Genomic DNA, 18,445 nt, shown 5'->3' on the forward strand with positions numbered 1-18,445 from the left:
TCGGCTCACTGCAACCTCCACCGCCTCCCAGGTTCAAGCAATTCTCCTGCCTCAGCCTCCCAAGTAGCTGGAATTACAGGCGCTTGCCTCCACACCAGGCTAATTTTTGTATTTTTTAGTAGAGACGGGATTTCACCATATTGGCCAGGCTGGTCTTGAACTCCTGACCTCAGATTATCTGCCTGCCTCAACCTCCCTAAGTGCTGGGATTACAGGCGTGAGCCACCACGCCTGGCCAAACAAAGGCATCTCTCCCAGCCGTAATCGAACCAGCAGCTAAGGATGGCCACAGGCGTGCACCTACGGTCCTCCGCTCTACCAGCTGAGCTATTGAAGGGGGCGGGACTGGCTTTTTAAACTCAGCATTGTTCTCTGGCTGTTCACCTAAATTGTTGTGTGCATCAAGAACTTGATCCTTTTTAATTGCTCAGTAGTAGTCATTGGTATGGATGTATTACAGTTTGTTTAATCATACAGTAATTGATGGACATCTAGTTTGATTCCAGTTTTTGGCTGTTGAAGTTAGTATATAAACATTTGTGTATAGGTTTTTGAGTGACTGACTATAAGTTTTCGTTTTTCTGGGATAAATGTCTTTGAGTGCAGTTGCTGGGTCAAATACTAGTTACTTAGTTTTTTAAGAAACTGACAAACTGTTTTCTAGAGCCTATTTTACATCCCTTTGGCAGTATATGGCTAATTCAGTTTCTCTGCATTATTTCCTTAATAGCTAATGATGATAAACATCTTTTTATGCCATCTGTATATTCTTTCAGGTAAAACGTATCATGTCTTTTGCTCATTTTCTAACTGGGTATTTTTGAGATTTCTTTATATATTCTAGATATGAATCCTTGCCACATACATGGTTTATAAATATTTTCTCCTACTCTGGGGCTTGTCTTTTCATACATTTAATGGGGTCTTTCATGGAGCAAAAATTTTTCATTTTGATGAAGTCTAATTCATTTTTTTTTTTATTGATCATGCTTTTGGTGTCAAATTTAAGAGCTCTTTGTCTAGCCCTAGATCCTGAGACTTCTTTTTCCCTAAGTGGCTTATAGTTTTATATTTTACATTTGAGTCCATGATTTTTTTTTTTTTTTTTTCAGAAGGATCTGGCTCTGTCACCCAGGCTGGAGTGCAGTGGCCAGATCTCAGCTCACTGCAAGCTCCGCCTCCCGGGTTCACGCCATTCTCCTGCCTCAGCCTCCCGAGTAGCTGGGACTACAGGCACACGCCACCACGCCCGACGAATTATTTGGTATTTTTAGTAGAGACGGGGTTTCACCGTGTTAGCCAGGATGGAGCCTGGCTGTTTTTTGTAAAGATAGGTTTTTGCCCTGTTGCCCAGGCTGGTCTCAAACTCCTGAGCTCAAGCAATCCGCCCGCCTTAGCCTCCTGAAGTGCTGAATTACAGGTGTGAGCCACTGTGCCCAGCCTTAAATTTGTGATTCAAGTTAATTTTTTCATACAGGTTGAACAACCCTAATTTGAAAATCCAAAATCAGAAGTGTTCCAAACTCCAACTTTTTTAAAAATAGAATTAAAAAAAAAAAAAAACCTTTTAGGTTCAGGGGTACATGTGCTGGTTAGTTACATGGGTAAATTGAATGTTATGGGTGTTTGGTGTATAGATTATTTCATCACCCAGGTAATAAGCATAGGACTCAATAGGTAGTTTTTTGATCCTCACCCTCCACTCTCAAGTAGGTCCTGGTGTGTGTTGTTGCCTTCTTTGTTTTTTGATACAGAGTTTCACTCTTGTTGCCCAAGCTAGAGTGCAGTGGCAGGATCTTGGCTCACTGCAACCTCCACCTCCCGGGTTCAAGTGATTTTCATGCCTAAGCCTCCCAAGTAGCTGGGATTACAGATGTGCGCCACCACGCCCACCTAATTTTTGAATTTTTAGTAGAGACAGGGTTTCACCATCTTGGTCAGGCTGATCTTAAACTCCTGACATCAGGTGGTCACCCGCCTCAGCCTCCCAAAGTGCTGGGATTATAGGTGTGAGCCACTGTTCCCAGCTGTTCCCTTCTTTTTGTCCATGTGCACTCAGTGTTTAACTCTCATTTATAAGTGAGAACATGTGGTATTTGGTTTTCTGTTCCTGTATAAGTTTGCTTAGGATAATGGCTTCCAGTTCCATCCATGTTGCTGCAAAGGAATGATCTCCTTGTTTTTTTGTGACTGTGTAGTATTCCATGGTGTCTATCTACCACATTTTTTTTATGCGGTCTACCATTGATGGACATTTAGGTTGATTCCGTGTCTGTGCTGTTGTGAATAGTGCTGTGATGAACACGTGTGCTTGTGTCCTTTTGGTAGAATGATTTATTTTCCTTTGGGTTATATACCCAATAGAGGGATTGCTGGGTCAAATAATAGTTCTCTTTTAAGTTCTTTGAGAAATCTTCACATTCCTTTCCACAGTGACTGAACTAATTTACATTCCCACCAGCAGTGTATAAGTATTCCCCTTCTCTGCAACCGCACCAGCATCTCAGGCAGTGGGCAGGGCCATAAAGCTCCCAAGCAATTATGTCCTTTGTCTTTGGAGTTCCTCAGCTTTCCCATGGAGCGTGTAGCTGCAATCCACCTCCTTCAAAGTGTCTGTGGGTTCTCTGGCTTTCCTAGTATGTTCCTGCAGTAGTTCTTGGAGCAAAAGTTCACCATGTGGGTCTGTGCACGCTGCTCTGTTTGTCCAAGTGGGAGCCGCAAGTTAGTCCTGCCTGCTCTGTGCCATTTTCCCTGAATGGGACCTACCCTTCTGTGTTTATAACTTACAGTTTAAGTTCCTATAGAAACAAATTCTATTTAAGACTGTTCATATGTTGCAGTTTGTCTGCCTCTCATATTTATATTTGTATGAAAGCTGAAGCTCTTCAGTATATTTCTTATTTCTTCCTTGAAATTTATGTTGATAACATTTCTATAACAATTATTTATAATGTCATACTATTATGTCTCTGGGAAAACAGGATACATATGAGTCTTTCATAATTGGTTATTATAGAAATGATTTTTTTCAAATGCACTGAACTTCAGATTTTTATTTATAAACTAGAAGTACAGGCCGAGCACAGTGGCTCATGCTTATCATCTCAGCACTTTGGGAGGTCGAGGTGGATGGGTTGCTTGACCCCAGGAGTTCAAGATGAGCCTGGGCAACATGGCAAAACCCCATCTCTACAAAAAATACCAAATACCAAAATTAGCTGGGTGTGGTGGTGCACACCTGTTGTCCCAGCTACCTGAGAGGCTGAGGTGAGAGGATTGCTTGAGCCTGGGAGGTCAAGGCTGCAGTGAACCATGAATGCACCATTGCACTCCAGCCTCAGTGATGGATCGAGACCTGTCTTAAAAAAAAAAAAAGAAGAAAAAAGGGCAGCATATTTCTATAAAATAGAAGTATTCTGCTTTGAGAAGAGAATTTTCAATAACATGAGAAAACTGTTAGTACAGTGGCATGCACAAAGTAAGGCCTCATTGTTTTTTCTCTTTTCTGTACACATTTTTTAATTAACAGAAGCATTGACATCCTGATTACTGATGATCACTAAAGTGTTCTCTTTCATAGTAGTATTCTAAGGAGAATGTACAGTCTGTGAAAGGAAAATAAACCTTGGGACGCCGAAATCACTAAGCCAAAGGGAAAAGTCAAGCTAGGAACTGCATCAGGCAAACCTGCCTCCCAAAGCTTTGCATCAGAGCAAAGCTGCCTCTGTAGCTATGTAAGATAGCTACATTGTTAAAAAGCTACGTACCTCTCTTACAATTTGCCTACTAGGAAATTCCTTGTGGACCCCAGGATCTTTACCCTAAAACAGTTCTGCTAAATTTGACTCTGACAATGTGAATTGATAGTTTTCTTCACAGGTGTCAGAAAAGGACAGAACTCAAAAATTACCCCGCTGCTCATCTGAGACAAATGCGTATCTGATTGCTTCCTCTGCCCTATGTTAATTTTATGTAAAAATGCAGATTCACTGAGCTAGAGGAATGCGTGACTAGTCCTCTACTGCCCCTCACATGTGAACAGCTAATCAGAGACTTAAAAGAATGTAAACTTTTGTCTCTTATCTACTCCCACCTTTTAAAAATTTCTTCCTTTCTCTAATATCTGCCCATTCCCCTTTAAATACTGAAGCCCTCAGAATCATCTTTGGAGAAAGGCACTGATCTGTCTCCTAGGTGCACATCTTTAACCTTGGTAAAATAAACTTCTAAATTGTTTGAGACCTGTCTCAGATACTTTTTGGTTTGTTAGTCTTTGGATAAATATACAGTATAACATTTGTCCTGTATGATGAAATTAAAGACTGTAATCTCTGAGACCTTTAGTTGACATCATAGACATTGTCATCAAGCGTTTGATTGCTTCCAAAGTAGAAGAGCAGCTAAGGAGCTTTGAAATATTTAAAGTTTAATTTGTTCATTCTATATTAATATATTAATTTCTGATTGTATCCAGTTCTTCTGTAGATTGTCACATACAATATCAAACTCATTTACTAAATAAAAATGTATGGGTTCATAATGTTTCAGATAGCAGTTTTCCTTATCCTAGGATGTTTGTAATCTAATGAGGAAGATGAACATATTTATAGAAGTCTGTAATACAAGGATAGTGAATAAAGTGAGACTGAGGTGATGATATCCAGCTTGATTTTTCAAGTTTCAGCATTAAGTATAAGATGGAATGTGCTGTTTTTCAAGGAGTGTCAGGGAAGATCCCCAACGTCATAGAGGATGACAGAGTAGCAAGAGTCCATAGGAAATACTTAACAAGCAAGCAGGCCAGCTCCACAGCTCCAGAGGTGCAAGAGTAGGCCAGGAGACTCGGTGGATCAGAGCAATCAGAGCAAGGTTTCCTACTCACAGCACATCAAACTGCAGATGTTACTGGTTTCTATTTTATTCTTCATTACTTGACAATAGACATGAGCATACATTATTAAAATAGTATATTCAAGGAAGAAGGATTATTTTTGTTAAATATCACTTTTAGGAAGATCTAACTTCTGAAATATAAAACAACAGAAGGGTTGTGTTGAAAAGAGCCTAGAACAGCTAATGAGGGAATCCCACTAGTTTTCTAGGTCTGTAGCCTATAGCACTCCTGCCTGTTCCCACTGTAGATCCTCTCATGGATTGCTTCCACTGTCAAAATGATTTCCCATTCTAGTTGTCTTTATCCAGCCACTTGCCCACTTTGAAAAGATTGTTAGTTTTCTTTTCTTTTCTTTTTTCTTTTTTTTTTTTGAGACAGAGTCTCGCTGTGTTGCGCAGGCTGGAATGCAGTGGCATGATCTTGGCTCATTGCAACCTCCACTTCCTGGGTTCAAGTGATTCTCTTGCCTCAGTCTCCCAAGTAGCTGGTATTACAGGTGACCGCCAACACACTCAGCTAATTTTTGTACTTTTAGTAGAGACGGAGTTTCACCATGTTGGCCAGGCTGGTCTTGAACTCCTGACCTCAGGTGATCCGCCTGTCTCAGATTAATAGTTTTCTACCCAACTTTGTATTTCAGGAAACTAAATTGCCAGTTTTTTTTTTTTCTCCCTGGATTCTAAGACAATAGAGTATTTTTTTTTTTTTTTAACCTTCCTAGGTTGTTCTGTAAACTAAAAAGATGAAGGAGGGTCAGTAGAAATCATTTTGGGAACAGGGCACATCTAATTTAAAACTGTGTCAGATTTTGAGTTTCCCTTAACTGTGAGATGAGGGAAAGGACCCCAGAGGTGTATTATATTTAATTTAGGGTTCTTCAATATGGATGATGGAGCTAAAAAGGCCTTTGCATTTATGTAAATTGTGCTACAAAAGTGGCTTCCCTTGACAGTAACATGGAAAAAAGAGAGCTAGATAATTCAGTGTAGTGTTACTCTAAGTAAGAACCTGTGTGCCTTAGGGAATTTTGGACCCAATATAAACAAAATATGACCAAAACGAACAAACAAAACCAGGAGAAATCTCCCTAGCAGAAATTGATATCCAGAAAATGGTTTCAAGAAACATCAGTTAACTGTTAAAGGCTTAAGGTAATGGAAAAAAAAAGGAAAGGGAAGGAAGAAATATCAGGCCTGCACAATATATAATCCCAACACTTTGGGAGACTTGAGGCCAGGAGTTCATGACCAGCCTGGGCAACATTGTGAGACCCTGTCTCTTAAAAAAAAAAAAAGAAAAAAAAGAAAAAAATTAGCTAGGCATGGGTGGCACGCACTCATAGTCCTAGCTACTCAGGAAGCTGAGGCAGGAGGATCACTTGAGCCTAGGAGTTGGCAGTGTGGGTAACAGAGTGAGATCCTGTCTCAAAAAAAGAGAAACATCACCCTTTGGCTGTTTATCTTCTGCTTTTGGTACATCTATGCTTGATGTCTCTGTTATTTTTTTTTTTTTTGAGATGGAGTCTTGCATTGTCATCCAAGCTGGAGTACAATGGCGTGATCTCGGCTCACTGCAACTGCCACTTCCCAGGTTCAAGTGATTCTTGTGCCTCAGCCTCCCTAGTAGCTGGGATTATAGGCGCCTGCCACCATACTCAGCTAATTTTTGTATTTTTAATAGAGACATGGTTGCACCCTGTTGGCCCAGGCTGGTCTTTAACTCCAGACCTCAGGTGATCCACCCTCCTTGGGCTCCCAAAGTGCTGGTATTACAGGCGTGAGCCACCCCACCTGGCCTCTTTGTTATTTTTGTTTTTGTATTTGTTTTTATTTCTTAAAATTTCTCTGAATTACAGAAATTCTTGAAAGTCTATCTGTTATTTTGGATTTATTCTGTCTTTGTATTCTAGTTCTTAATAGCCCTCTGTTCTTAAGGATGGCAAAACAGATTGGTTTTAAGAATGAATGGTTTGTTGACTGTCTTAAAAGAAAAACAGAGGACTCTGTGGCTCATGCTTGTAATTCAAGTACTTTGGGAGGCCAAAGCTAAAGGATCCTTTGAACCCCAGAGTTATGCCAGCCTGGGCAACATAGGGAAACCCTATCTGGGTTCTTAAACCTTCACAGGTCCTATAATTACTTTGTTTGAGCCCATAAATATTAAAGTATTTCACATAAGGAAATGCTGAATTATATAATTAAAGATAGAAAAGTAGTATAAAGTACAATTCTTCACTGTTAATTAAATTGTCTTGCCAAAGGTCCTAAACTTTTTTGTTCTTACCCTGGCACAATAGTGTTCAAGATTAAAGAGTAATTTTTCCTTTATTTTCAGTAAAAAAAAGCGAAAAGATAAAAATTCATCATGGAAGCTATGGGGAGATATAGAAAGTTAATCCTTTTTTTTTTAAAACACTGTAGTTTCCGCTCAGTATTTATTAATTTTCTCTTACAGTTTATTTTGCCTTGAAGATGTTTTAAAGAAAGTAAGCTGTTCAAATATGCCTTGCAATTGCTCTTAATCTAGTGTGTCTCATTATCTTGTTCCAATTCTGGAACAAGATTATTGAAGGGTCAGTGTTCATAGAATTTGAAGACTGGCTTACTTGAATGATAATATTTTAAAACAAACTTGTAAAAATTTAATACTTTGGATCCTTTAATGTCTAGGAGAATTTTAGGGGAGGGAGGATATAATCTTTACTGATGCGGCCACTAGTCTTTAAATAAATAGTACTATAACATCATTTTTCATTTATCAGTAACAAAGGTTCTGGTATCCAACATTTATTTTCTGTATATAGGCTGCATGAATCCTCTGTACATAATATGAAAGCAATCATCCTCATTTCTATTCACAGATATGAATATATTCATTCTTTCAGGTAGGTTTGGTAAACAAAGCAAAATTTTGCTTTGCGGAAATGCGAAGACGGTAGGGGTCTAGAGATACATATTTCTCCACAGGTTCTGTTTTTCTCTCTTCTCAGTTCCACTTCCATTTGTTGTCACTTCCAGATACCCCTCATTCCTGACACCCGTTGGCCATAGCGCTAGGCCTCTGTCCTGAGGACACTGCATCTGATTGCTATCTTCCTCTAAACTCACATGGTTACTACTCCTGTTCCTTCTTTCTCCACTACAGTTTTGAATAAGTGTACTACTTGATTTCTTCATTTATTTGAGAATGCTACATTTTGCATAGATCTGGTTTTAAAACTAGAATTTTATCACTCCTACTATCCTACCTACCTGCATTTCCTTTAGTTCTTTCAAGAAATAGTTAAAAAGTCACTATCGTTCAATTTTATTAAACCCAAAACATTACCAAGAATATATATGAAGAAGCATATTAAGAATATATTATGATGTTAAATGTAATTTAATGTAAATATAAATGCTCCCTACCCCCTCAATGGTTCATTCAGTAAATTGACTAATTTTTATTTACTCGTAACTTAATGTATTTGTTGTATAGAACTATTTAGCAAAATTATTTGCACTACTCTGTGAAGGAGAGGTAGAGATCAGAATTTAGCCAGGTGTAGCAACAAAGAGTCAAAGTTTTAACGACTTATTAAAAGTATTTTCCTTATTGTAGGTTGGTTAGAGCACATACATCTAATCTACAACTTCTATAACATATCTTTCAGTGTATTGATTGATATATTTTATCAGAATATTGGTACTGTTCTTCATGGGAGTTTTTTCCTTTGCTTAATCTTCCCGTACCGCTTCCCCCACCCCCTGATATGAGGTCTCACCCTGTCGCCCAGGCTGGAGTGCAGTAGCATAAATACAGCTCACTGCAGCCTCAACCTCCTGGGCTCAATCAGTTCTCTTGCCTCAGCTTCTGAGTAGATGGGACCCCAGGTACATGCCACCACACCTGGCTAGTTTTAAAATTTTTTGCAGAGATAGGGTCTTGCCTTGTTACCCAGGCTGATCTTGAACTCCTGAGCTCAAGCAATCTTTCTACCTCGGCCTCCCAAAGTGCTGGAATTACAGATGTAAGCCTCTGTGCCTAGCCTAATCTTCCTGTACTTAAAAAAACAAAAAACAAAAAAACCTGTTTTTTCTCATTGTTGGGGTTACGAAAGCAAACAGTAATTGAAGCCTTGTGAGCCAAACATTTCCCTATCCCACAAATATTCCAAATTTTAAAAGTTGATATTATAGTTGCTAGGTAAGAGCGAGGACATTTTGTATTGTATTGTTCTGAGGCAGGGTCTTGCTCTCTTGCCCAAGCTGGAGTGCAGTGATGCAATCACGGTTCATTGCAGCCTTAACCTCCCGGGCTCAATCAATCCTCCCATCTCAGTCTCCCTAGTAGCTGGGACTACATGCTCGAGCCAGCATGCCCAGCTAATTTTTGTGTTTCTTTGTAGAGAAGGGGTTTTGCCATGTCGCCCAGGCTGGTCTCAAACTCCTGGGCTCAAGTGATGCTCCTGCCTTAGCCTCCCAAAATGGTAGGATTACAGGCGTGAGCCACTGCGCCAAGCCTAGAGCAAGGATATTTATACTCCAGATCTTTTTGTTTAATAAAAATGTGTCAGGCAAAAAGCAGTTTGCAAGCTTCCTTTATGTATGGTACATTCATTAATATGGCGTAAAAAATTAGTTATGAAGAAAAATACTTGAATTCAGTGCAAAATACCAAAACCTAAGCATCCTAGGATTCTCCTTTCAATACACAAGGTAGAATGAAGAAGAATTTTAACAACTGTCAAGCAAAAATAAAACACCAATATCCATTTAAAGGAAAACTAAAGTAGAATTTAATGTTGAAATGTCCTAACAGTTACGATTATGTTTGAAGCTGAAAGAGAAGCCCAAAAGAATGGTGCCTTATACAATGGGAGTTTATATGTTTCTCTCAAGATAGTTTATTTCTCTCAAATCAGCAACATCCAAGGTTAGGTGGGCTAGAGCTGATAGAGGCCCTACAGCATCATCAGGGTCCTAGCCAGGCTCTGCCATCTGTAGCATTGACTTCCATATCCTGATTAACTTCTGGCCCTGTGTGACTCTAAAACATCACCTTGCACTCAAGACTCTCAGCATGAGGAAAGGGAACTGGGGCTAAAATGGAAAGGACTTTTCCATTGAGTCACCTCCTTTCAAGTGGCCTCCTAGATGCTTCATCACCATTCTGCCTACAATCTTGTTAGCCACATGAAGTCCCATGGCCACACAAAACTGCAAGGGAAACTGGGAAATATCATCCTTTAGCTGGGCACATTGCTGCCCTGAAATAAGGATTTCTTTCTACTCCTTTTTTTGGTGGTAATTTTTACAAAAGAGAAAGGAAGCATGCTTGTTGGAGTAAGCAACTGGCAATCTCTGTCCCTAATGCATGCTGTGCACTGGAGCAAGCCTTAATTAACACCTGGTCCATGGCCTGGGTGAGGGTTACTTAGATTTTGGCTTTAGCTTGCCTTTTAGTGTAGGCTTGTAGCAGGGCCAGTCAGAGATTCTTCACCTTAGGGCCATGACTTCTGAAACTATATGAGCCGAATTTTATGAGAAGTGTGTCTGATCAATTACCTGGGAAAATCAGATTTTCAAAGGAATCTGTGACTGTGAAACCATATGAGCACCATGTATTAATGTTGATTGAGAGTGAGGAGAAGGAAGTCAGTTGTGGCCTCTTTTCTCATCTTTGAAACCCCAAAGTCAAGGCATTCCTTCATTCTTTTCCCATGCATTCTTGAGTATGCTGAAGAGGGCAATCCTGGTGAAATCATTCAACCATTCCCAGTGTTGTAAAGTAGTGATAAACTAATGTGGTTAAAGTCTGACTGGGAATGGGCAGATTTCTTCCTTATAGTGTATCCCTATCCAGGTTATGGATATTTCAAAAAATATTAAGTTTTTGAATTAATGTTAAGTCACACTAATACATTTTTCTTAGAAAAATTGTAACATTAATAGCATGAAAAAACTTTGTAAATCTCAGTTTCAGTGTTGAGTCTTCCACACACTAACTACATGATATTGAGCCTGTATCATCAGTAATAAAATAATAGTGTCTGCCCCACGGTGTTTAAATTAAACATGGTGACAGAGAGGAAAGCCCCAGCCTTATGTCTGACAGCGAGGTTACATTTAATGGCAGTTCCCCGTCTCTTTCAGCAACTTTCAAACAAAAGAGCCTTTTCCCAAATGATACAGCACTAGGGCCTTACTGCTCCCAAGATAGTTTCGTCTAGATTTGGGAACTATACATGTAATTACTTCCTGTCCTTGTGTAGAGAGCTCTTTTGGTATTACAGGGTTCTAAATGACTATAATGTCGAGACAGTATGCAGGAGTTTTTTGAGGACACAGATTTTTGAAGGGTGCAGGTATGAGGGAAAAGTAAGACTACGATTGTTTTCTGGAGGGAACGAATTTAAGATAGAAAAGGGCTTAAAGGGGGATGCAGGCTGGGAAAACTTCATTGTAGAAAATAAGAGGAAATGGATAAGTATATAAACTGGCAATTGAAAAGAAATACAAATTTTTTTCTCAACCCTCAACTTCATTTGGAGCTACCTCAGGTGCTATACATAATTTTTTTTTTTTACCCAAATAATGAAACCATCTAATATAGCTGCTACATAGGTTCAGTGATAATGATTCCTTTTTCTCCTTTTAGCTTTTGATGCTGTATTTTGTCTACATTGTTATCATGTGTCTTGCAATTTGATGTATTCTGTCATACATGGAAAGCACTGACATTGATGTGTAGATGCCAGAACCCTGGGGAAAGGCTGATGGATCACTGATTTGATTTTATTGTCAGATATAGCTAGTAATTAGCTTACCACTTTGAAGAGCATAAAAAGTTTCTTCTTAGTTCAAATCAAAAGAAAACGTGAATTAGCAAAAACTTTGCTAAAATCTGTGATGCCTCTTGATGGAGTTGGTCTATGCATATTATGTAGAGATTGACTAAGAAAAATGATGGCAGCAAGAACTGCAGCTGTGGTATGTAGCTACATGAGGTTGACAAATGCTTTGCTCTTTTTGTCCTTACATGAAGGGACTTATATAAGATCAGCCTGAAAAGAGGTTCTTGGATGTTAATGCAGATACACTGTCAGGTGAGGATGGTGTTTCACATTCTCTTACAAAGCCTGTGACAACACACCTATGTCTTCCTTGCAGGACAGAGGTCAGATCAAGGCCACCCCTTCAGGATGACCTTCTTTTCTTTGAGAAGGCCCCAAGCAGACAGATTTCCTTACCAGACTTGTCTCAAGAAGAGCCTCAGCTGAAGACCCCAGCACTGGCAAACGAGGAAGCACTGCAGAAGATTTGCGCTCTCGAAAATGAACTTGCTGCTCTCAGAGCTCAGATTGCCAAAATTGTGACCCAGCAGGAGCAGCAAAATCTCATTGCAGGTCTGTAAGTCCTACATTTGTTAGTCTAACTTGCAAACTACTAGAAGTTAGGAGAATGCCACTTAACTTCTAAATTAATTAGTAAGTAACAACTATTGGGGTTCTTAGAAAACCAGGTGTGGGCCGGGTGCAGTGGCTCATGCCTATAATCCCAGCACTTTGGGAGGCTGAGGCAGGCGGATTATGAGGTCAGGAGATCGAGACCATCCTGGCCAACATGGTGAAACCCCGTCTCCACTAAAAATACAAAAGTTAGCTGGGCTGGTGGTGTGTGCCTGTAGTCCCAGCAACTTGGGAGCCTGAGGAACGAGAATCTCTTGAACCCAGGAGGTGGAGGTTGCAGTGAGCCAAGATCATGCCACTGCACTCTAGCCTGGCGACAGAGCAAGACTTCATCTTAAAAAACAAAAGAAAACAAAACAAACCCAGGTGTCAGTCCTTCTTGCATAGTCCAAAACAACCAGGTCAGGTTTAGATGGTGTTCGTTTTGAACAATCTAGGTGCTGTCAGAGAAGATGACTAGGAAGTATCTTTTGGAAAACACTGAAATTCATACAGTTGAATTGCTATATAGTGGATGCTTTCCTTTCTAATGGGAAACTTAGTTGTCTAGGATAATGGCACCAACCATATCAGACATAAGGTAATGCCATGGGTTGCCATCTACTTAGTGAAAGGAGCCTGGGTTTTTGTGTGGTACGTGTTATACTGAGTGGTGTTTACTACCTGCATGTCTTGAGGCAAGCACTTGACATCTCACCTCTCTTTACTGCTCTAAAATGGGGATAATAGTACCTATGTTACTGAGTTATTGTGAGAGTAAATGTGGAAAGTATATAAAATGCCTTTAACACACAGCAGCTATTTAATAGTTATTCTTCTTCCTTTTGCACAGAGTAGAACCTGAATTCAAGTCTTCTGGTCTAACACCATTGGGTTTATTAGTGTGACATTCTCACATTGGGGAGGAAACTGTAGCCTTGAAATCCTAGCCCACTAATCTATTGGCAAGTAGAGGTTATTTTCCTATTGTTGTTTCCAAGGCCTGGCAAGACTCAGTATTAACCAGCTCTGTTGGATAAGGACAGTTAATTACCCTGCCTCTGAGCCACTTGGCTTATACTTCTGGAGTTTAACGTAATCCAGCATGGAAACCTCATTTGACCTGGGCATGGCAGAGGTGGGTGGGGATGAAGGCACTCTGGGCGCTGATGCTGGACTGTGCTTATCCGTGAAACTTGCTGAAATCCTCCAGTCATACCTTTTTCTTGTCTTAAATTGATTTTTCCTTTTTCTTTACCTCCCTCTTCTGGCCAACTGGGAAAGTGCTACCATAAAATTTTGAAGTTCTATTTATGAGCTGAAACTTTTGAGTAAAAATCTTTTACATCAACATCTTCCCAATCAAACTAGTTCACCCAATAAATAACTTTCTAACCTCCAGTTATGCAGAAAGAGGATTTTTAGGTCCTTACTTCATTTCCATAACTCTTAGTTACTTCTTGTTTTAGAGACAGGGTTTCACTGTGTCGCTCAGGCTGGTCTTGAACTGAGCTCAAGCGACCTGCCTGCCTTGGCCTCCTAAAGTGCTGGAATTACAGGTGTGAGCCACTGAGTCCAGCCCAGTACAGGCTTTTAATGCTTAATAAGTCTTATATGAAAATATACTTAAAATAAGTCACAAATTTGTCAGAGTTTCCCCAAATCATTGAAATAGTACTAAATTGTCAAACTGTATGTATTGAAGATAGAGTTGTTTTTACAGTACTTTGTTTTATATTTCTGTTAAAAGTGATTACAAACCGTGCTACAGTCAAACTTGAACATTTGATATCACAAAAAACACTTCTGTTAAGTTAAATAGAAATTTTCCATCTGGATCGTTTTGGACTGAATGATACAGTGGATGAGATTCAGGCATTTCTCATGAAGTAACTGAAACTGTCCTTCTTCTTACATAACAGACTTTTTTTTAAGGATATTGTTTTTAGGGGTACAAAAATCTTTAATATCATTTTGCTTTTAAAAACTGATATTTTCTTTGCTTAATACCAGCAAGATTAAGTTTGTTTTCCTTTGTTTCTGTAGGTGACTTAGATTCTACCACATCTGGTACCACACTACCACCCCCTCCGCCTCCTCCACCACCCCCGCCTCCCCCTCCACTGGGGCTCCACCAAAGTGTATCTGCCATTGATCTGATTAAAGAGCGAAGAGAGAAAAGAGCCAATGCTGGAAAGACTTTGGTTAAGAACAATCCAAAGAAACCTGAAATGCCAAATATGCTAGAGATCCTTAAAGATATGAACAATGTAAAACTTCGGTCAGTGAAGAGGTGAGGATACATTTACCTTCTTTCTTCCCCATTTGTTTGTCTTATAAAATCAAAGTACCAGGCTTCTTGAGAAATTTTGATTATAACGTGACTGCCATGAATAGTTTGTTTTTGTTTTTGTTTTTGTTTTTGAGACGGAGTCTCGCTCTGTCGCCCAGGCTGGAGTGCAGTGGCGCGATCTCGGCTCACGGCAAGCTCCGCCTCTCGGGTTCACGCCATTCTCCTGCCTCAGCCTCCTGAGTAGCTGGGACTACAGGCGCCCGCCACCGCGCCCGGCTAATTTTTTTTGTATTTTTAGTAGAGACGGGGTTTCACCGTGGTCTCCATCTCCTGACCTTGTGATCCGCCCGCCTTGGCCTCCCACAGTGCTGGGATTACAGGCGTGAGCCACCGCGCCGTGCCCCATGAATAGTTTTTAGTTTAAAAAAAAAAAACGAGCCCCAGTGGCTTCTATACACAGTAGCTAAGAGATTAGCAAAATAAACTAACAGTTCCCAGGTGATGTTTTTAGTTTTCCCATTTTATTTAAATATCAACCTTTTCATGTAAAGTCTTCACTGCGGTTACTCAGTGAGCATTTACTAATTCAATAAAGGCATACTGTGTACCACCAGCATAGTCACTAGACATGCATGGAAGAGGGAACTCTATTTGCACTGAATGAGAGTAGAGTCCGTATTCTGCAGATACATTACGTGGCCCTTTATTGGACTCCTGTGTGCTTTTGTTGAGCATTATCTCTAGGCTTCCATCTCACTGCTGGTAGTATTTATCAGGTCTCTATGGAGTAGCTGTGATGCTGAAGAGGTGCTGTCAGGCAAAAGGTTGACAGAGTACTTTCTGAGGGTGGCCAGTGTATTGACCTGTCCCCTTGGTTTGTGTTCACTTCTCTAAGGTCAGAGCAAGACGTGAAGCCCAAGCCAGTGGATGCTACTGACCCTGCTGCCCTCATAGCAGAAGCTCTGAAAAAGAAATTTGCTTATCGGTATCGAAGTGATAGCCAAGATGAAGCTGAAAAAGGAGTTCCAAAGTCTGAATCCGAGGCCACCTCAGAAAGAGTGTTGGTGAGTTACTTGCCCAGTTTTCTTTCCTGTTACGTAGAAATCCATCTCCTTGCCAAGCACTTGTATTTTGCAGGTGATTCACCTGTGTCATCTGTAAGTTCCAAAGGGAGGTGATGCAGGATTTGGTCCCTGCCTTACAAGTACATCACGGCTGGTTGGGAAAAGGATGACATCTTTGCTTAGCATTTGCACTTTTACTTTTCTAACTATGAAAATAATAGTTGTTCATTTGGAAATTTGAAACCTGTAGAAGAGCAGAAAGAAGAAAGCGAAAGTTAACCCCTGAGCTCACTACTAAGTAATCTCCAATGTTACATTTTCTATGCAGGGTTGTATTTTTAAGCATAGTGAATTGAAATTCAGTATAGTAACAATGTGTATTTTGTGATATAGAAATTCAAAGTAAAGTGAGATCATTTTCTCTCAGGGCACCCTATGAAAGTCTTCTGAAGAGGGTGAGATTTGATGTGGGCCTTGGAGGATGTGTACCATGTCAGAGGTAGAGACAGTACATTTCATGGAAGCTCTCACATAATAATGGATACATTCCCTTTATTAACATTACTGTCATGGGGTGTGTGTGTGCTTACCTATTCCAGAGAGGCAGGCATCTCAGAAATTCTAGCACCTTTGAAACTTCTCAAGACATTGGAAAGGAAACTTTGTACTTTCTCTCTTTACTCAGAAAAGTAAAATTTAACCAAAGCAGGGTATTGCCAAGATGATTGTAGTTTTCATTTATAGGAAGCAGTTTGACTACTTCTTTACCTTTCATTCTGTTGATATGTTCATTGTTCATAACAACCTGTCAATTTGTAAAGGTTTTAATATTCCCAGTAGTTGCTTGGTTTTTCATGCAGAACATACCCAGCCCTCTAATCCATGATTGGGGCAGGGGCGGGGTTGGGGTGGGGGGGCATATTGTTACTGTTACCTGAACCAATATCTTTATTTATACTTTTTGTTTGTTTCTAGTTTGGGCCACACATGTTGAAGCCAACAGGAAAAATGAAGGCTTTAATTGAAAATGTATCAGACTCCTAATAGACAATGAGCTGCGAAAGACTCCTGGTTTTGTGAGGGCTAAGTTTGCTAGTAGAAATCGACACTATTTAGTAAATACCTGACTTTAGTATTCAGTGGTCTCCTTTTCAGGCTAATTGAGGATTAAGCAATAATGAAAGCACTAAGTTTGGTCTTCATTTTGTGAGATGGTAAGCGTTGGTGCTCTCCACAACTTACGTGTGTTCTGACCTGTTTCTAATATGTGGCCAGGGCGTTCAGATTTCCAGTTTTGAAAACAATTGTATAGATTTCACAACACAAAAAGGACATTTGTGGATGTTACTGCACATTTTAAATTCTTAACACTAATTTATCTGTGTAAATGTTACATACGCGTATTTTTGGACATAAACAGTTTATGTAAAATTAGTAATGAATGATGGCAACAAGGGCACTGTTATCTTCGTTTGTTTTCAATGATCATTTAGCATTCAATGATGGAACAGCTGGTATAACATAAGTTGTTGGCATCAAATATTTGAGATTGGAAACTTCTTGCCTTGAACAGAACTTATATCTTAGATTCTCTCTCACATTTTCTTGGAGCTGGGGTTTGAATAGGAACCAGATGATGTTCACTGCTGAAATTCTATAATGCTTCCCACTGAAGGGACGTTGAGAACCAGGAAAGCTGCTTTCACGTCATTGCCATCCAGTACTGACAGGGAAGAAAGATGTAGTTTTCCAGTAGTGATGAATCAAATTATTGAATTAAATTTCTTCTTAAGTAAAAACTCAGAATGTACCATCTTGTTTCCTTTCAGTTGATTAAATGGCATCATAAAGATGACTTTGCTAAGTTAATATTTCTGGAAATGTCAGAGTAGAGTTAAAAAAAATTTTAATATAAGCCAAAATATTAACTTTAATGAAACATAGACTTGGCAAATGAATTTCCTATAAATTGTTATTGGTGAGAACGCTGTTTTGTTTAATTATATTACACAATATAAACCATAGATGTTATTAGAAGTGAAGAACTGCCTTTTTCATCGGGGGCTTTTAAGGACTTGCTGTAAATGATTATTTTAAAAATGCTTTATAAATCTTCATGATTTTTCTATTTCTGATACACTCAGCTATAGTTAATGCCAGAGGATCCTACCCGGAGTAAATATTTGGAATATTTAAATCTAGTAAAAGTAGAAAGTTATACTTGCTGGGATTATTAGGAGATGGGAGTAGAGATTCACTTTTAACTTCTTGAAAATACATGCATTCTCCTAAATATTAAAAATGACTTGGGTTAATGACATGGCTTAGTTATTCTGTTTAAATTTGTACTATGATTTATGTTATACATGTTCATGTTCACCTGTCATCCATCCGTTTTATGGGGTTTAAAATTCTCTTTAACAAAATTCAGAAAATTCACCTGAAACATATTTTGACCTGCTAAGAAACGTATTTTTGTATAAGTATTGAATTTTGGACAGTGCCCCCATATAAGGAAGTTACTGTTTTAAAATAAAGCAAACTGTTTTATTTTCCTTGGACCATAGTGCCTCCATTTTTGTTTTCTTTTTTCACAGTAGGTAAGATTCTTTTGCACAAGGAGCTTCTTTAGAATAATTTTCTTTCTGCATTTTTCAAGTAGAATTATATTCCTTAAATTAAGCTCTTAAAATCACCTTTCACTTTTTCTCATATAAAGGGATCACAGCATTAAAACAGGACAGTCATGAAGTATCTGAGTTGTC

At 39.3% G+C, this 18,445-nt stretch overlaps 1 protein-coding gene across 2 annotated transcripts in view; it reads left to right on the plus strand.

The window, feature by feature from the left end:
* The window catches only part of MTFR1 (mitochondrial fission regulator 1), a 72,064-nt gene extending 53,823 nt beyond the window's left edge, over positions 1–18,241 (plus strand). The window contains exons 5-8 of one of the 2 annotated variants that reach the window (XM_011940880.1): positions 12,046–12,281; positions 14,370–14,616; positions 15,512–15,680; positions 16,656–18,241. In XM_011940880.1, coding sequence (XP_011796270.1) covers positions 12,046–12,281; positions 14,370–14,616; positions 15,512–15,680; positions 16,656–16,724 — 721 coding nt within the window. In that variant the 3' untranslated portion in view covers positions 16,725–18,241. Of the gene's footprint in view, positions 1–12,045; positions 12,282–14,369; positions 14,617–15,511; positions 16,008–16,655 lie in introns of those variants that run through there. The other variant, XM_011940879.1, reaches the window with a different exon arrangement.
* Positions 18,242–18,445: the final 204 nt, after the last annotated feature.

This window comes from Colobus angolensis, unplaced genomic scaffold (genome assembly GCF_000951035.1).
Source record: "Colobus angolensis palliatus isolate OR3802 unplaced genomic scaffold, Cang.pa_1.0 Scaffold194, whole genome shotgun sequence".
In the NCBI taxonomy this organism is placed as follows: domain Eukaryota; kingdom Metazoa; phylum Chordata; class Mammalia; order Primates; family Cercopithecidae; genus Colobus; species Colobus angolensis.